This window comes from Medicago sativa, chromosome 5 (genome assembly GCF_051527215.1).
Source record: "Medicago sativa cultivar Bolivia chromosome 5, Bolivia_mono, whole genome shotgun sequence".
NCBI classification, from domain to species: Eukaryota; Viridiplantae; Streptophyta; class Magnoliopsida; order Fabales; family Fabaceae; genus Medicago; species Medicago sativa.
Genome location: NC_140753.1, coordinates 19136973 through 19150836, shown reverse-complemented (window position 1 = coordinate 19150836; position 13864 = coordinate 19136973). Strand labels below are relative to the sequence as shown.

Here is a 13864-nt window from a genome sequence, read left to right as displayed (position 1 = left end):
AATTCTCCACCCATGTAACAGATTCCATGACTCACAAAGCCTTCTCCAAAAGATGGACCATGGCTTCATCACCTCCATCAGTACATAATTGTACTTGTTATGAACAACTCTCATCACATATCTTACTTAAATCTCAAGCAACTTTCATCATACTGGTTGTATTAATTAATATTACGAGTTAATCTTCCTACAATTCGGCTTGCAAATGTTGTTCCAATAGGTCAAATGATCTTTCTTAATATTATCACTTATCAATTGTGTTGCGGATTCGATGAAAAACTCACACCAATAACAACTTGATGTGTGGAGCAAGGGATAATTAAGCAACCAAAATCAAAGTGTATGGAACAATTAACACAAGCCAAAAGTAGAAAACAACGGCGAGAAAAAAAGGAAGAGAGAACACAAATAATTTGTTGACCCAGTTCGGTCCAAATTGACCTAGTCTGGGGGAGAGAGCAGCCCTCCGTTCCACTATATGATGAGTAACGTTACAAAAGAGATTTCAATGGGTTACAAGAATAAGTCTCCCGCCTAATTCTACCCAAATCCCAGCCTCTTCCCGTAACCAAGAGACTCAATCCTAATAGTGTTTCCCAAGGTGAATCAACCTTCAAACCCTAGTTTGTTGCCAAGAGACAAACTCTATACAAACCCTAGTTTGATTTCTAAACCCTTGTTTCAGCCCCCTCTATCTCTCTCAAAATAGTCTGATACAAGGCCTATATTTATAGTAAAAGAAACTCCCATAAAATTGTAACAAATCTGGCCCAAAAATACGTTTCTGAAAAATAACAGCACGCGAAATCGGCCATCGTGCTCTGAAAATCGGCCACCGATTTTTCCCGAACAGAAAGCCTCCCAAAAGGCAGCCAAAATCGGCCACCGATTTTCCAAATCGGCCACCGATTTGTACTTTCAGCAAACATCAATTTTGGCCTCCAAACTCCAATTTTGAGTCATTTTCACAACAAATTGTATCACAAAGATCTTGGAAGATAAAGTTATTAGATAACGTAGTTGGATTTTGCTTGAAGCAGACTGATTTAGTTATGTTAAGAAGAAAGAAGGAGAGAAAAAAAAAATTATTATCTAAAAATTTGTTTATTAGGCACAAAACTTCTCCGAGCTGGCCCCATAATATTAATTAAATATTAGTTTGTAAACAAATACAAGTCCTTTTTATTTGGATAGACACTTGATCCTAAAAGATATTTTAGTAGTAGTATTTAAAAACTAAAATGATTACGTAAACAAACTAAGAAATTGGAGCGGTGGGAACCGATTGCGTGCGTAACTATAGAAAGCAAATAAACATGAATTAAAGACAACACATACTTCAACAACCAATACCATTGCTTAATATTTTCCAAATTCAAAATCCCTCCCTGCGAAAATGGTATCCAAATCTGGTCAACCTCCCAATCCCTCGTGGTTTACCCCCAAAAGGTTCTTCTTCTTCTTTTTGCATTTCAATGTCTTTCTATCTTTAGAATTTCTCATAAATCTAATCTATTAATAATATCATCGTGGTGATTTCAGGCTTCTTATAATATTTTGTGTGATAAACTTGATCAATTATGTGGATCGAGGAGCTATAGCTAGCAATGGTGTTAATGGAACTCTTGCTACTTGCACTGAATCTGGTGTTTGTACCGCTGGTACTGGAATTCAGTATGTGTTGACTTTTTTTTAATTATCTCTAATTTTGTATTTACTTCCTGTTTGTCATCATACTTATTTAGCACATTCTAATTAATTTTTACATTTCAGGGGGGATTTTAACTTGAGTAATTTTCAAGATGGAGTTTTGTCATCTGCTTTTATGGTTGGACTTTTAATTGCTTCTCCAATTTTTGCTTCTCTTGCTAAAAGGTGAACTTAATTGCTTCAGCGTTGCATTATGCATTATATACCTCTCTGTAGCACCAATACATGTGATTACGTTCAATTAATTTGTTTTCTCAAATTATTACTGGTGTCGGTGTCATGTCTGTGTCAATGTACTGCCTGCTTTTGACAGTTTTGATATTTATGCTGTAATCATGACATTGAAGTGTCTATTTGATACTTTGATGGCAGAGACTAGTAATTGCAGTGTAGATTTTACATTAGGCCTGTATATAATTTAATGTTAGTTAAGGGATTTGTAATCGAGTTGCATATGTCCTTCAATTCATCAAAACGAAAATACCAGAAGAAGATCCTTGACATGCCGGGGTTGTTTTAACGTTTTATTATTATGTAGTGAAATTCTTGAGTCTCTTGATCTAATTATATAGAGCAACATCATAAGCCTAAGAATTTCTCTTACATGTGTGATTTGTGGATCAGAGGAATTGAACTTCGAACATCCTAAGTTGTTTGGTCACTGTAGGCCCATTATATCATGTTTAGATGGAACAATATCCAATATGTTGTTGAGGAACTGTTCGTACGAATAGGTTCGACAGTTTTTATCTCTGGCAGTAGGGAAAGAAAGAAAGGAAAATTCTGTTTTCTAGATTCTGAATACAAATTCACTGAAGTTCTTGTTGCCAAAGAATCTAAGGTCTATACTTGGGTTACTTGTCTGATCATTTTATGTTCTTTTAAAATTCACATCAGTGAATAACAAACCTGTCATGGATTAAATAGTTCGACTCCTCCTGGACCATGCACAGTACTGTATAGTTTTTTGTTCTCCTAAGTTCTTCCTTGCAGTTTGGTTAATGTAATCATAAAGGTGTAATAATTCTGCAGACGAGTAGCTATTTCTGCACTTAAACAGTTTATTATATTTATAGTTCTAAATGAATTGACTATTTATTCTCATGTGATTTATCTTATCTTTAGGGAAATAGAAAGAAAGTCACTTTTTTGTTTCTCCTTGTTTCTGTGATGATTTTACGTAACCTTCCTATCATCATTTATGAGTTTATTTGATCAACTTTGAACCACTATTTTTCATTCTGAAAATCTAGACATTGAAGGGAAATGAATGATGTCATCTTTCAGCATGTTAAGTTTCATGAATGCATATCATTTTATTACAAAGTGATACTTAAAATCACATGAATTGGACACTGACTATTTCAACCATATATTCTAAGACAAAGCTTATGTAGCTTAACATGAGATTAAATATTTGCAAACTCCATGTTTTCCCTCTAATTGAATGGCGATCTAATACATTATTATGTTTTCAGTCACAATCCATTCCGGCTTATTGGTGTTGGATTGTCTGTTTGGACATTTGCAGTAGCTGGATGTGGCAGTTCTTTTGATTTTTGGTCTATTGCAATATGCCGAATGTAAGGGAATATTTTAGTGCTTTCAACATTTCAAGGCCTTCATCATTTTCTTATTTTATATTTGAGTCAAGACTGACAGCATTTTGTTTCACAGGCTAGTTGGTGTAGGTGAGGCTTCCTTCATAAGTCTTGCAGCACCATTCATAGATGACAACGCCCCTGTAGCACAGGTTTGACTTATTTCTCCAGTTCCCTCCAGAATTCGTTAAAATGTTACTCTAGAATATTAAATTCAGAGTTTCAGCTTTATAGTGTTTTAATTGATGGCAGAAAACAGCATGGCTTGCTACATTTTACATGTGTATACCAGCTGGAACTGCTCTGGGATATGTTTATGGTGGATTGGTAAGATTACTCGCACAATCTAGCTTTGTTAAGATGGTTTTTATCGGTTATTTTGGTTGGCGGTGTGAACTAATTGTTTTCTTTCTGTCATGACTTATGTCAGTTTTTACTATACCTAATAATTGTGTTGTCTCATTTTCTCAGTCGTCTGTACATCTATATATACATATATAGATGTGCACATGACCTTGTCATAGCATCCCACACATTTACTAAAAACAATGAGATGGTTGGGTTGCCACATTAGCATCCCACCCATTTGCTCTTGATAACCTGATGCGAAAGGGGAGGACATTCCAAGGGAAATTGGCATAACAATTTTCTTGCCTAAGCAATGTTCTATTAAACCAACTTGTGAAGATCCAAACTCCCTTCTTTCTTAGGACAACACCGTTGTCCATATTTCATATCTGCAGCACCAAACAAAAGAAAATCCCTCATAATTTTTTAGTATCTGTCACTCCCAACTGTGATATAAAAGATAGATGGGTAGTGCAGAGGAATGCAATGGTTCAGAGACTATCCTGAATGAGGATAATCTGCCCCCTAGTGAAAAATAATCCCCTTTCCAACTCTATTGGAGCTTTGAGATTTACTTCATACTTGATCCTAAAAAGAAGTAGCTCTTTGATTACCACCTATGACCCAAATAAATTGGAATGTCCTTGTTTCCTAGATCTGACAACCTGCTATTGATGTAAAGAGGGGATCAGTTTGACAATCTAGATTAACACCCACCATACTGCTTATTGACATTAGTCTTTGACCAAGAGTAATGTCTATAAAGCTGAGAGAGAGAGAGAGATCAGAAATCTCCTCTTCCTTTTTCTAAAAGTGAAATTGTGCCTCCTAGCAAATTGTGAATGAGAGGCAACAACCCCTTTCAAGCCCACTTTAACTCCTTCAGTGGACCCAAATGCAACTGTTCTAGAAATTGAATGGTCGAGTACTTCACACAATATAAGTGAATGAAAAAGAAAGGACATGGTTTGAATTGAACCATTTTAAAAATAGTTGGGTTATGAAGGATTAACTATATATAATGAAATTCTGCAGAACTATTGAGTACGTTATCCATGCTTTTAATTTAGGGTCATGCTAACATCTGTCCTAAGGGCACATGTTGAGAATTCTACAAATAGCAAATATTTATTGAGAAAAAATAATTTTTAACTTTTTGAGAAATAAATTGGCACAATTTCTAATACATAATTTCTCCTTTTGGTATTTGTAGAATCCTTAATGTGTGCCCTAAGGGTACATGTTAGCATTTCCCTATGTAAAACTGTTTTCAGAAGAAACTATTGTATTACCCTTATATAAGCTGCTGGAAAATTGCAAGCTCAATGACCATGCTCGGTTCGTTTATTATTATATAAGAATGTTGAACATTGTTTAGTTAGATAACGAGTCTGCTTCAAATTTTCAAATAATGTTGTATAGGTTGGAAGCCAATTTAACTGGCGCGTTGCATTCTGGGGTGAGGCGATTTTCATGCTTCCTTTTCCCATATTGGGTTTTTTAATAAAGCCTTTGCAGTTGAAAGGTAACCATTTTATTCTGTTTGAGAAGTTTTTAGATTGCCCTTAATTCTTCTAATCCTTCTTTAGCAACTCATTATCTGATTTCTGATAATAGGTTTTGGTCCCATGGAATCCAAGCAGACTCGAACATCCAATGAAACAAATGTTTCAGAAAATGGAGGTAGCTCTACATCTTTTGTATACTACTAGGGCAATTTATGCTCTATACTTTCTTAGGTATCTTTCTGAAATTTATGGGAGACATAAATGTAGGGCATTTGGTTTCTGTTTTAATTTTTAATTTTAAATACAAAAATGCTACCAAGATTTCACTGTTTCATATTTTTTATGTTTTACATGAGATACAGTGAATTTCTTTTCAATACCCCTGTTCATATACTATTTGAATACAAAAAACAATGTGAAAAATAGGGGGTATTTTTGCAATTAAAAATTAAAACAGAGAATGGAAATGTAAACCAAACAAGCTTGTGAGAAAATTCAAAGGCTGGACAAAATTCGCTAGATAAATATTACTCCCTCCGGTCCTTTTTATAAGAAAAGAAACCAAAAATCATCAAAACCAAGACAATCATTAGTGGTTGTAATTTTTTGAATGTTTTTACAAATATACCCCCTCATAAAAATTTGTGAAGTATTAAATATACCCACTAATATTAAAAAGACAAACATTAAATAAGGGTTAGAAAAGTCTTTTAAATAATAAATGTACCTTAAAAGTTGTGACTTTTTCTTATATATTGGACCAAAAGAATTTTTGAAAATTTTCTTATAAATAGGACCGGAGGGAGTAATTTTGAAATACAGCAGTAATACTAACCAAGAGAAGAAGAGGATAGAGTGTGTTGTCTTCATATAAAAATAGGTGAACATTTTACCTTTTTTTGCTGGTGGGTATCCATATGTATCTGTTACTAGTTGAAGAATTTTTTTTTTGTTGATGTAGGCTTAAATCATGTTTTGCAGTATGTCTGGTTTACAGTAAAAAGCTGCAATTGCAGTGAATGCCAGAAAATGGATTGCCTTTATAATAATTATATCTCTCATAGTTTTTAAAGGTTATTTTTCATCCTCAAGGAAGAAGCCATATTGTTTGGAAATCATTAAAAAATTAGAATAATTGTATGTGCTTTAAGTGTTGTATGTATTTTCAATATTTGAAAACTTTTTGTTGCTTCCCGGTTCCCATCTTACCTTTGTTTCCTTTTGTATGGTCTGTTTTTTTCTTGTGGTACTAAATGATTTTTATGCTCTAAGTTAGAGGTTTCCCTTGTATATAGATGATGGCATCCTTGCAGATGATCAAGCCTTTATCAGAGGATCCAAGTGAGTTGCTCTGTTGCCATTGATTTTCTGATTTTATTTGTGTTTCCCTGCTTCTGTTTCCAAGCAGAGGAAAATCCCTAACACCAAAGTAAATTTTTAAACATGCACAAAAAATGGGAAAACAAAAATGAAGTTAGGGGCAGAATTCTACTATGTTAGATCGAAGTCTTTGTGACACAATTGGCACTGTTACAGATTGATAATCTTATCAGGACTCTGTCTGACTGAAAATGATACTCCCTCCGTTTCAAAATGAGTGTCGTTTTAGGTGTTTCACACGTATTAAGAAATGCAATGATTAAAAAAAAGATAATGGTTATTTTACCAAATTATCCTTATTAACTATTGGTTAGTTTTAAAAGTAATACTTTGAAAGTAGTGTGCAGAGTATTAATTGGAGGGTACAATTGAAAAGAAAAAGTTATTATTGCATTGGAAACTGAAAGTGACATTCATTTTGAAACAATTTTTTTTGGCTAAAGCGACACTCATTTTGAAACGGAGGGAGTAGTATGCAAGTAGACAGTCGGTCAGAGACAAACACACATACGCATGCGCATGCATACTCACATAGTCACATAGCATACTGGAAATTGGATTATCTCACTTGATGTCATGTTTCATTTTGCTATTAGATCAATGCATTGATCTTAATATAACTGAACAGAGAAGAAAGTTGCCATAGCATATTAATCACAAATGCCCACACTTTCACCAATTCCCTACTTTCATAGAACTTTTCTTGTAACTTATTTTAATGTTTTTGCATATTATGATTAAAACTCGGTTCTACACTCTCGTGATGGCCATGGGTGCCCCTTCTAAACAGAGAAGAAAGTTGCCATAGCATATTAATCACAAATGCCCACACTTTCACCAATTCCCTACTTTCAAAGAACTTTTCTTGTAACTTATTTTAATGTTTTTGCATACTATGATTAAAACTCAGTTCTACGCTCTCGTGATGGCCATGGGTGCCCCTTCTAAAGTTCGAGTAAATTTTAGGACCTCCTTAGCAATCTTGTTTTCTTCTTGTGTTCCAAGAGATTAATCAAAACATTATTTATTCGACAAGTTTGAGTAAGTCTGCGATATTGTCAGGTTAACATCCAAATTGGGGAGTCAGTTCACCAGATTCTTGAACGATATGCAGGAGCTTTTGCATGAGCGTGTGTATGTTATAAATGTTCTAGGTACTTGTTCCTTTTCCTTACCTGCTGATAATTACTTTTCTCTCATTTTTCTCTGGAACTTGAGGTTTATCATATAAAAAATAGGAACATTATTTAGTGTGATTGTTTTATCGACAATAATTCCCGATAAATTGAATAAATTTTTATTTTGAGGATTCTAAACTATGTTATTTCTCTCCTTACTTGAGAATTGAATTATTGCCAGGGTATATAGCATACAATTTTGTCATTGGAGCTTACTCCTACTGGGGGCCGAAGGCAGGATATAGTATTTATCATATGGTATTTTCATATTTTCCTTCATTAATTTTATCGTATCAAGTTGATAGATCTATTATTATTATTATTATTAGGCAACAGTTATTATATTAATGTGTAGCAGTTATGTTTTAGGCGGTTAATAGAGAATAAGTTACTGGATAAATAAGGGATCTGAAAGACAATGTCAATAGGCATTTTATTGGGGATTGGTTATTGGTTGGGAGAGACCAAGCTCTCGAATTCTTGGGAACCTATTGTGTAATCATATTCTATTATTAATAAAATAAGTTATTTCTATTCCGTTTCTATGTTTGGTACCGGTTTCTATCACAAGTATTGTGAGAAATTAACCAAGAAGGCCTTAATCTAAATGGTCTTTTTTTATTCGAAAGTTTGGTTTTTGAGTCCAATGTAGTTGATTTCTCTATGTAGTCGATCGCAATTAGTGGAATCAGACTTGGTAGTCGATCGCAATTAGTGGAATCAGACTTGGTTGTTGTTGCTTAATGTTGTTTGTGTGTTATGGTTACCTTTTTACTTTGGTACAATTCCAGCATTGCTGGTAGCAATGCACTTCCTTGACAATTTTTTTTTTGACAGAGTAATGCTGACTTGTTGTTTGGAGGTATTACAATTGTTTGTGGGATTTTTGGGACTTTAGCTGGAGGCTTGATTCTTGATAAGATGTCTTCAACAATCTCAAATGCTTTCAAGGTAAACATGGTTATGCCATTTACATGCACTATAAATAAGTCAAATGACTGATGAATCCCCCTGTTTTTTGTCCGTTATTTGATTGAAAACCTAGGCTCGCAAAGGTTGTGTATTGCTTGGATTTAAAATATCTCTTGACCTAGATACAGGAAAATTATTTACACCAGTAATACCATGCATGATTTCCTGAATTTAATGTCATTGTACACAAGGCTTTGTCAGCCACTTTGTACAGACATAAAACAGAGATAAAACATGTTGTGTACGTTTGTATTTCTTTGATTAAGATAAAACAGAGATTGCCAGTGAATTTGTATCCTTATCCATATTTATTATATTTATGGAGAAGTTCCAATGAGTTTGACCTTATTTTTTTAATCGTTCATGGTAATTTTATGCTACGCTGTTCAATTCATTTCTTCTTTGGCTTCCCTTGTTACAATTGCAGATTCTTTCTGGAGCAACATTTCTAGGGGCAATCTTTTGCTTGGTTGCTTTCCTTTTCAAGGGCTTGTCTGGTTTCATCATCCTCTTCTCTGTGGGTGAACTGCTGATATTCGCCACCCAGGTAATTTTATGAATCAACTGCTGGATTAAATTTGTTTATCTCTTAAAAGTGTTCACCTGCTTTTTTATTTGTATGAAAGTTGCATTTTATTGGTTTTGTATTGGATTTTATTTTGAGATTGGTTCATCCTTTTCACTTCTTGGGCGAGTTTACCAACCATTCCGTCGCCTTGCATGAATAGACTAAATAAAATTGCGACTATAGTCCAAACAAGTCTGTGTATCTATTTTGTAGTTATTGCGTGTCCATTGCCTTAATTTGGATTTAGTTAATGCTCTCAGGCAACAATCTAATCATTGGATACTTCTGTTGCCTGCTTTAAGGGTGACCCTGTATATAATTTCTTTTGAGGGGTTGCAGACCATAGATCTATAGCTCAATTATATCTTGGATTTAGACATCTTGCTTTGGACTGCTTGATTAACTACACACCAGACTATGAAAACCATAGAGTCTAATTTTTAGTTTTTAGTGATGTGATGCCTGAGGGTGTTTTTAGTTTTTAGAAATGTTTTTTCTTTCATCAATAATTACAAATTTGTTACTTTGTTTTCACTTAATTTTTATTTTCTAATTATTTTTTTTTGGAAACGATGATAAATATAACATTCATTTCTTGTATAATTACACCTTGTTATGTCTAGAGTAAATGTTAGTGCTTTGAAAATTTTACAATATAATGATGATGGTGAGATATGCGTTAAGAATATTGTTTACAAAGATTTTTTTTCAAAAAATATGGTTTGATTTTAGCAATCTTATTGTTTAATTTATTGAATTTTGTGGTACAGGATAGGATTAGGAATGACACCATTAGAGAGAGAGTGGGGGTAGCACCTATAGTAGAAAAGTTGGTAGAAAATAGGCTTAGATGGTTTGGACATGTAGAGAGAAGACCCGTAGATGCCGTTATAAGAAGAGTAGATCAAATGGAGGAGAGTCAGGTTAAAAGAGGTAGAGGAAGACCTAAGAAAACCATTAGAAAAGATTTAGAGGTCAATGAGTTGGATCCAAATATGGTTTTTGATAGAACACTATGGCGTCATTTGATCCATGTAGCCGACCCCACTTAGTGGGATAAGGCTTGGTTGTTGTTGTTGTTGTTTTTTAAATACTAGTTGGATATCATAGCACGGCGTAAGGGAAATACAATGGACTTTCACCTTTTATTTTGTACTTTCATAATTTAAGTCATGGTTTGGTTGCTCATTTAATAGTAATTATTAGGCTGGTCTGATGAAATATCAGAGCGTGTGTGCATTGTTATATTAGGCTGGTCTGTTTTTGCTTGATTTTTTTTTTGGTTGTACTGATGGAAATCCGTGCATTTCGCATGAACCAAAAATACTAGTACAATTATTTGAAAACAGGAAATAAAGAGAGAAGGTTACATTTTTTGTGAGTTTATTAATGAAAATATTACATTTGTGTAAGTACTAACCAAATGCATCCTCATTTGATTGGATATACCACTTCCAGATTTCCTTTAATGGCATGATGATAGTTCGATAGAGATCTCAATCATCTGTTCATCAATTGATATTATCTTTCTGGATTGAATTCTGATATAATCTCTTTATTAATATGTGGTTGATGACATAGTACTATTTTTGCAGGCTCCAGTAAATTATGTTTCTCTCCGTTGTGTAAAACCAAGTTTGAGGCCGCTGTCTATGGCAATTTCGACGGTTTCAATCCATATCTTTGGTGATGTCCCTTCCGCACCACTCGTTGGGGTCCTTCAGGTTGCACCTAATTTCCTGATATTTTTGTTGTCGTACATGAATTTTGTAAGATGATTCACTTATAGTGCTCTAGTGAAGTTCATCTTACCTACTCTGGAGTCTGGCCTTTTTAGGATGGTCTGTAATCAGACACGAGTTTTGCCTTTTCTATTGACGTTTGTATGTTCAATAGGATGTAAGTTGTAGGATACATGATACACATGGTTTAATTTCTCATAGTATTGTTGTTTTAGCCGTGTCATTGTCTACTTAACTTTCCCATTGATGTGAAGGAGTTCAAGTCTTAGTTTGCTAAACTAGAAGATAACTAGTAATGTGCCCTTAAAAGATATATTGCAAGATGTTTGAAAAATTAGTGGCAAGAACAAAACAGATTTCTGTTTTGCATATTGATGTGGCCATCATGAAGATTTGCTGGCTTAAATATTCTGTGGCAATATCCAGCCTTTTGCCTTTTTTTTGTTTTAATTTTATGCATTATCTCAACTCTAAGCACCTCAGTTTTCCTGCACAGGATCATATTAACGACTGGAGGAAAACATCTATTTGTCTAACATCAATTTTCTTTCTTGCTGCTGGAGTATGGTTCATAGGTAAGCGTCACGCAGCTTTTTAATTTACCAGTTATTCATTTCTTTCTTTATATCACAAGGGGAGCTGTAAGTTATTATTGAAGGAAATGCCAATCCTAGCTACTCATCGGTGATCTCATTATGTAATTAATCTGAAGTTTGAATTTTTTTTCCAAACTTAATGTGTTCTAGTAGAGATCAAAAGTGATGTGCAGGTATTTCTTCAATAAGAACCTTAATGAATGTGTGTGGGCTGGTCAGTACCCCTAAGTGGATATATAAAAAAAGTTTTACTATTGAAAGTTGATATATACATACCTGGATTATTTGTAGTTACTTAATCATATAAATTCTACAGGAACCTTTTTGAAAAGCGATGATCTGTTTAACAAAGATGATGAAGAAGACGAATCCACCACAACTCTAAGAGGGGTAAGGAAGCCACTGCTTGAAGGAAGCAATGACGCTTCCAGTCAAGCCTAATTTCTCATGCACTTTTATTGCTTATGTTATGCTTACAATTTGCAAATGAAAGTATCCTGGTTTATCTTTCAAGCGGTAAAAATCAGTAGCATATTTTCTCTAATAATCAGTCATATAGAAAATGGTGGGTGCTACTTTTGATATTTGTTGGTAAAAAGGATATAGCATAAACTTTACATGTCTGGAGGAGCCTGCAGAAATATTTTCCAGGTCTTGTAACCACTCATCACGATGAAATTGTCGTTCCACTTATCATGATATTGGATAACCACTCATCATGATCAAATTGTTGTTTCTATGTAAGTATTGTAATTCTCAGGTCTTGTCATGAGAAAGAAACGAGTAGTGGATATTTGTTATTCCATTTCATGTAATTATTGTAATTAAGTACTGACTTCAAAGGAAAAGAAAAACTAGCAGTAGATATTTTCTGCTGTAAATGTGTACTTGCTCAAAGTTTATTTCGTTCTATACAATTCTCTAAGCTTTCAGGAACAATCAAAATGCTCTTTTTATTTTGTCCTAAGGTTAGAAAATACCCGAATATGTTACCCGTCATGACAGGAGCAAACATGGAATACATAGAAGAGCATGTCAATATGTCTACACATTGGAATTATTTTCAGTAAGTAGCTTATGAAGAAACTAGCAACTAATAAAAGAATATGTTATGTACTTTAGTGTATACATGTTTTCATTGGTGATTTGGAATTTAAATTTTAAGTTCACAGCTTACGATTTCTTTATTAGGAATTCTCATTTATTGGCGATTGTTCTTTTTACTTCAATTGTGATGATCTCTTTTGGATCTTGCTAAAAATCGATCAAAATCAACTATTGATTGTCACATTTAAGAATTTCATTTTAAAGCTGTACCAAATAATGCGGCAGTCAACAATAAATTTGCTTCCTCTAAAAAAAACAATAAATTTGCTGATTATTTGGAATTTCACTTCTCTAGAAGAATATTTTTCTTTAAAAAGCAAAATCACAACTGAATATTTTTCTTTAAATAAATAAATTATTTTTCTATATTTATACCATAAGATAGGAGTGTCAAGTTTTTATTGAAGCCAATGGTTGTAACTTTGTAAGGTGACACTTCAGCTTTGAGGTACACAGTTGAAGGCTGGCACCAAGAGATACCATAAGATAAGAGGAAAAAAAACTAATTTTTCTATGTTTATGGCATCTATACTTTGAAATTAGATCTTTCAACATTTTTGGGCTGAATTTTTTTTTCCAAAAATATTCTCTATTTTCAATTCAAATAACACATATAACAAATAGATAATAATAAATTTAAATATTAAAAAAAATGTAACAAATACGATATGAATACTTTTTTTTTTGTTTTTTTACCTTTATTATTTCAAAAGTGTAACAAACTACATGATTATATTTATACTTACTTTTTCATCATTCCAATTATACCCTTAAACAACTTTTTCTATAATAAAAATGTTGTTGGTGTCATTAAAAAAAGAATTGAGATTATATTTTTTTTGCTGTATTATTGTCGGTGTCATTGAAATAGATAATCATGGTTAGCTTGATTTTTTATAACCTGAAAACAACAAACATTTATATTTTTTTTAGTTTTAATCAAAATCAAAATTTCATAAAAAAAACACCGTTCATAATTTTTAAACTTTAGCGCAATAAAAAGAGCGGAAAGACGAGCACGTGAGTGTCCGTCTTTTCGCTAGTAATAGAAAAGAATAAACAAGTTGTTTTTTTATTTATTTGCCAAATACTATTAAATTTTGCTACAGTAAAAAAGAAAAGAAAAATAGTGCAAAGTGACCTAATATTATACT

At 33.3% G+C, this 13864-nt stretch overlaps 1 protein-coding gene across 1 annotated transcript; it reads left to right on the top strand.

Annotated features, from left to right (window-relative positions):
* Positions 1–1329: 1329 nt before the first annotated feature.
* Positions 1330–12500, top strand: LOC146920792 (putative sphingolipid transporter spinster homolog 2). Its single transcript, XM_085714235.1, has 16 exons — positions 1330–1449; positions 1543–1674; positions 1774–1875; positions 3189–3293; positions 3388–3463; positions 3564–3638; positions 5082–5184; positions 5277–5342; positions 6463–6508; positions 7610–7701; positions 7907–7983; positions 8563–8676; positions 9125–9244; positions 10861–10989; positions 11504–11582; positions 11920–12500. The coding sequence occupies exons 1-16, from the start codon at positions 1397–1399 to the stop codon at positions 12042–12044; spliced, it is 1494 nt and encodes a 497-aa protein (XP_085570361.1). The 5' UTR covers positions 1330–1396; the 3' UTR covers positions 12045–12500.
* Positions 12501–13864: the final 1364 nt, after the last annotated feature.